Consider the following 1,358-nt stretch of genomic DNA (forward strand, 5'->3'; position numbering starts at 1 on the left):
GATCGTTTCAGTGGGAAGCAGCCGCAGTCCGCTAGTAGTAGTGGGGATGAAAATTAGTTACGGCATCTACCAAGACCTAAAAGGAACTCCGTGCGCGGCGCGACCAGGCCACTTCGTGCAATGTTACGCGTTAAGGTACCCCCGTACGTCGCATCGTTAGCAGTGCCCGGTTTCGAAGCTCATCGTCGTCATCGTCGTCGTCGTTCTCGTTCTCGTGTTTGACGTGACGGTCATCGTCACGGTGCGGAAAAGTTCGGTGTGTGAAAATATACGTTATGGCTCATGGCGTAAACGAAGTGCTCAGTGAAGGAAGCACGGTGAAAATGGTGCATCAAAAACAGCAACAACAGCAACAGAATCCGAGGAAATCGGTCGGTGTGATGGGAAGTAGACGGATATTCGCGCCGGCCTTCAAACTCAAGGTTCTCGATTCGTATAGAAACGACATCGATTGTCGTGGAAATCAACGAGCCACCGCAAGAAAGTACGGGATTCATCGACGTCAAATACAAAAGTGGTTACAGTGCGAGGATAATTTGAGAAATAGTTGTGCCGAGACTGGTAATACCGGAGTTGTCTCGACAACGGTGATCTCTCCTGTGGGTGTTTCCAAGCCGGACGGTACCGTGACGGAAGCCACGGGGCCTGCCGTGACTCCAGCAGCGCCGGCCTTGAACCTCAGCCTCGCCAGACTGCACGGCGACGAGCTGGCTACACAGCAAGGGCCCCCACCTCTTCTTTCTCATCCTCCTCATGGTGGTTCATCCTCTTCGTCCCAATATGTTTCCCAATCTGGAACGGCGCCGGTTTTATCCGTTCGTCTTGGTTATCAAGAATATTCTGTCAATTCAGAGCAACAACATCCTCGTCGGGAAACGGACGATAGAATACAGGTGGACGTTCAGAGTTATTCGGAGACGCGCGCGGATCAAGAACCAAATTATTACGTTCTAAATTCGGACGGTCAACGAGGGGAACTCGATAATTTCGATGGTCGGAACGAGGCGAAGGTGTATCAGACCCTGACATCGTATCGAGTACCTCTTCAACAAGATCGATTCGGTAACGAAAATGAAATCATCGTAGGAACATCCTCTTTGCATCGGCATCGTTCCTCGCCTATGCACCATCGATCTCAGCAAAATTACGGGGACGTGGATTCGTCAATGGACGGGAAATCGTACGGTTTGTTGCTAGCGCCGTCGATGATAAAGACGGAACGAGCAAGCCCAGACTCGGCGGCGACGCCAGGGCCGTGCGAATCCACCAGTTCCCCCGGTGCCTCGAGAGTCTCACTCTCGCCTGTTTCGCATTCAGCCAACGGCACCGGATTCAGCTCCAGCTCCAGCTCCAGCTCG

General features: G+C 52.6%; 2 protein-coding genes across 2 annotated transcripts in view; both read left to right on the forward strand.

Annotated features, from left to right (window-relative positions):
- The window catches only part of LOC102673714, a 17,911-nt gene that overhangs the window by 5,278 nt on the left and 11,275 nt on the right, over positions 1-1,358 (forward strand). The gene's annotated exons all lie outside the window — the stretch shown is intronic.
- LOC102673446 overlaps positions 7-1,358 on the forward strand; it is a 3,214-nt gene continuing 1,862 nt past the window's right edge. The window contains exon 1 of the mRNA XM_006611621.2: positions 7-1,353. Within this exon, the coding sequence (XP_006611684.1) occupies positions 276-1,353 (1,078 nt within the window). The 5' untranslated portion in view covers positions 7-275. The remainder of the gene's footprint in view (positions 1,354-1,358) is intronic.

Source organism: Apis dorsata, unplaced genomic scaffold, assembly GCF_000469605.1.
Source record: "Apis dorsata unplaced genomic scaffold, Apis dorsata 1.3 scaffold_89, whole genome shotgun sequence".
In the NCBI taxonomy this organism is placed as follows: Eukaryota; Metazoa; Arthropoda; class Insecta; order Hymenoptera; family Apidae; genus Apis; species Apis dorsata.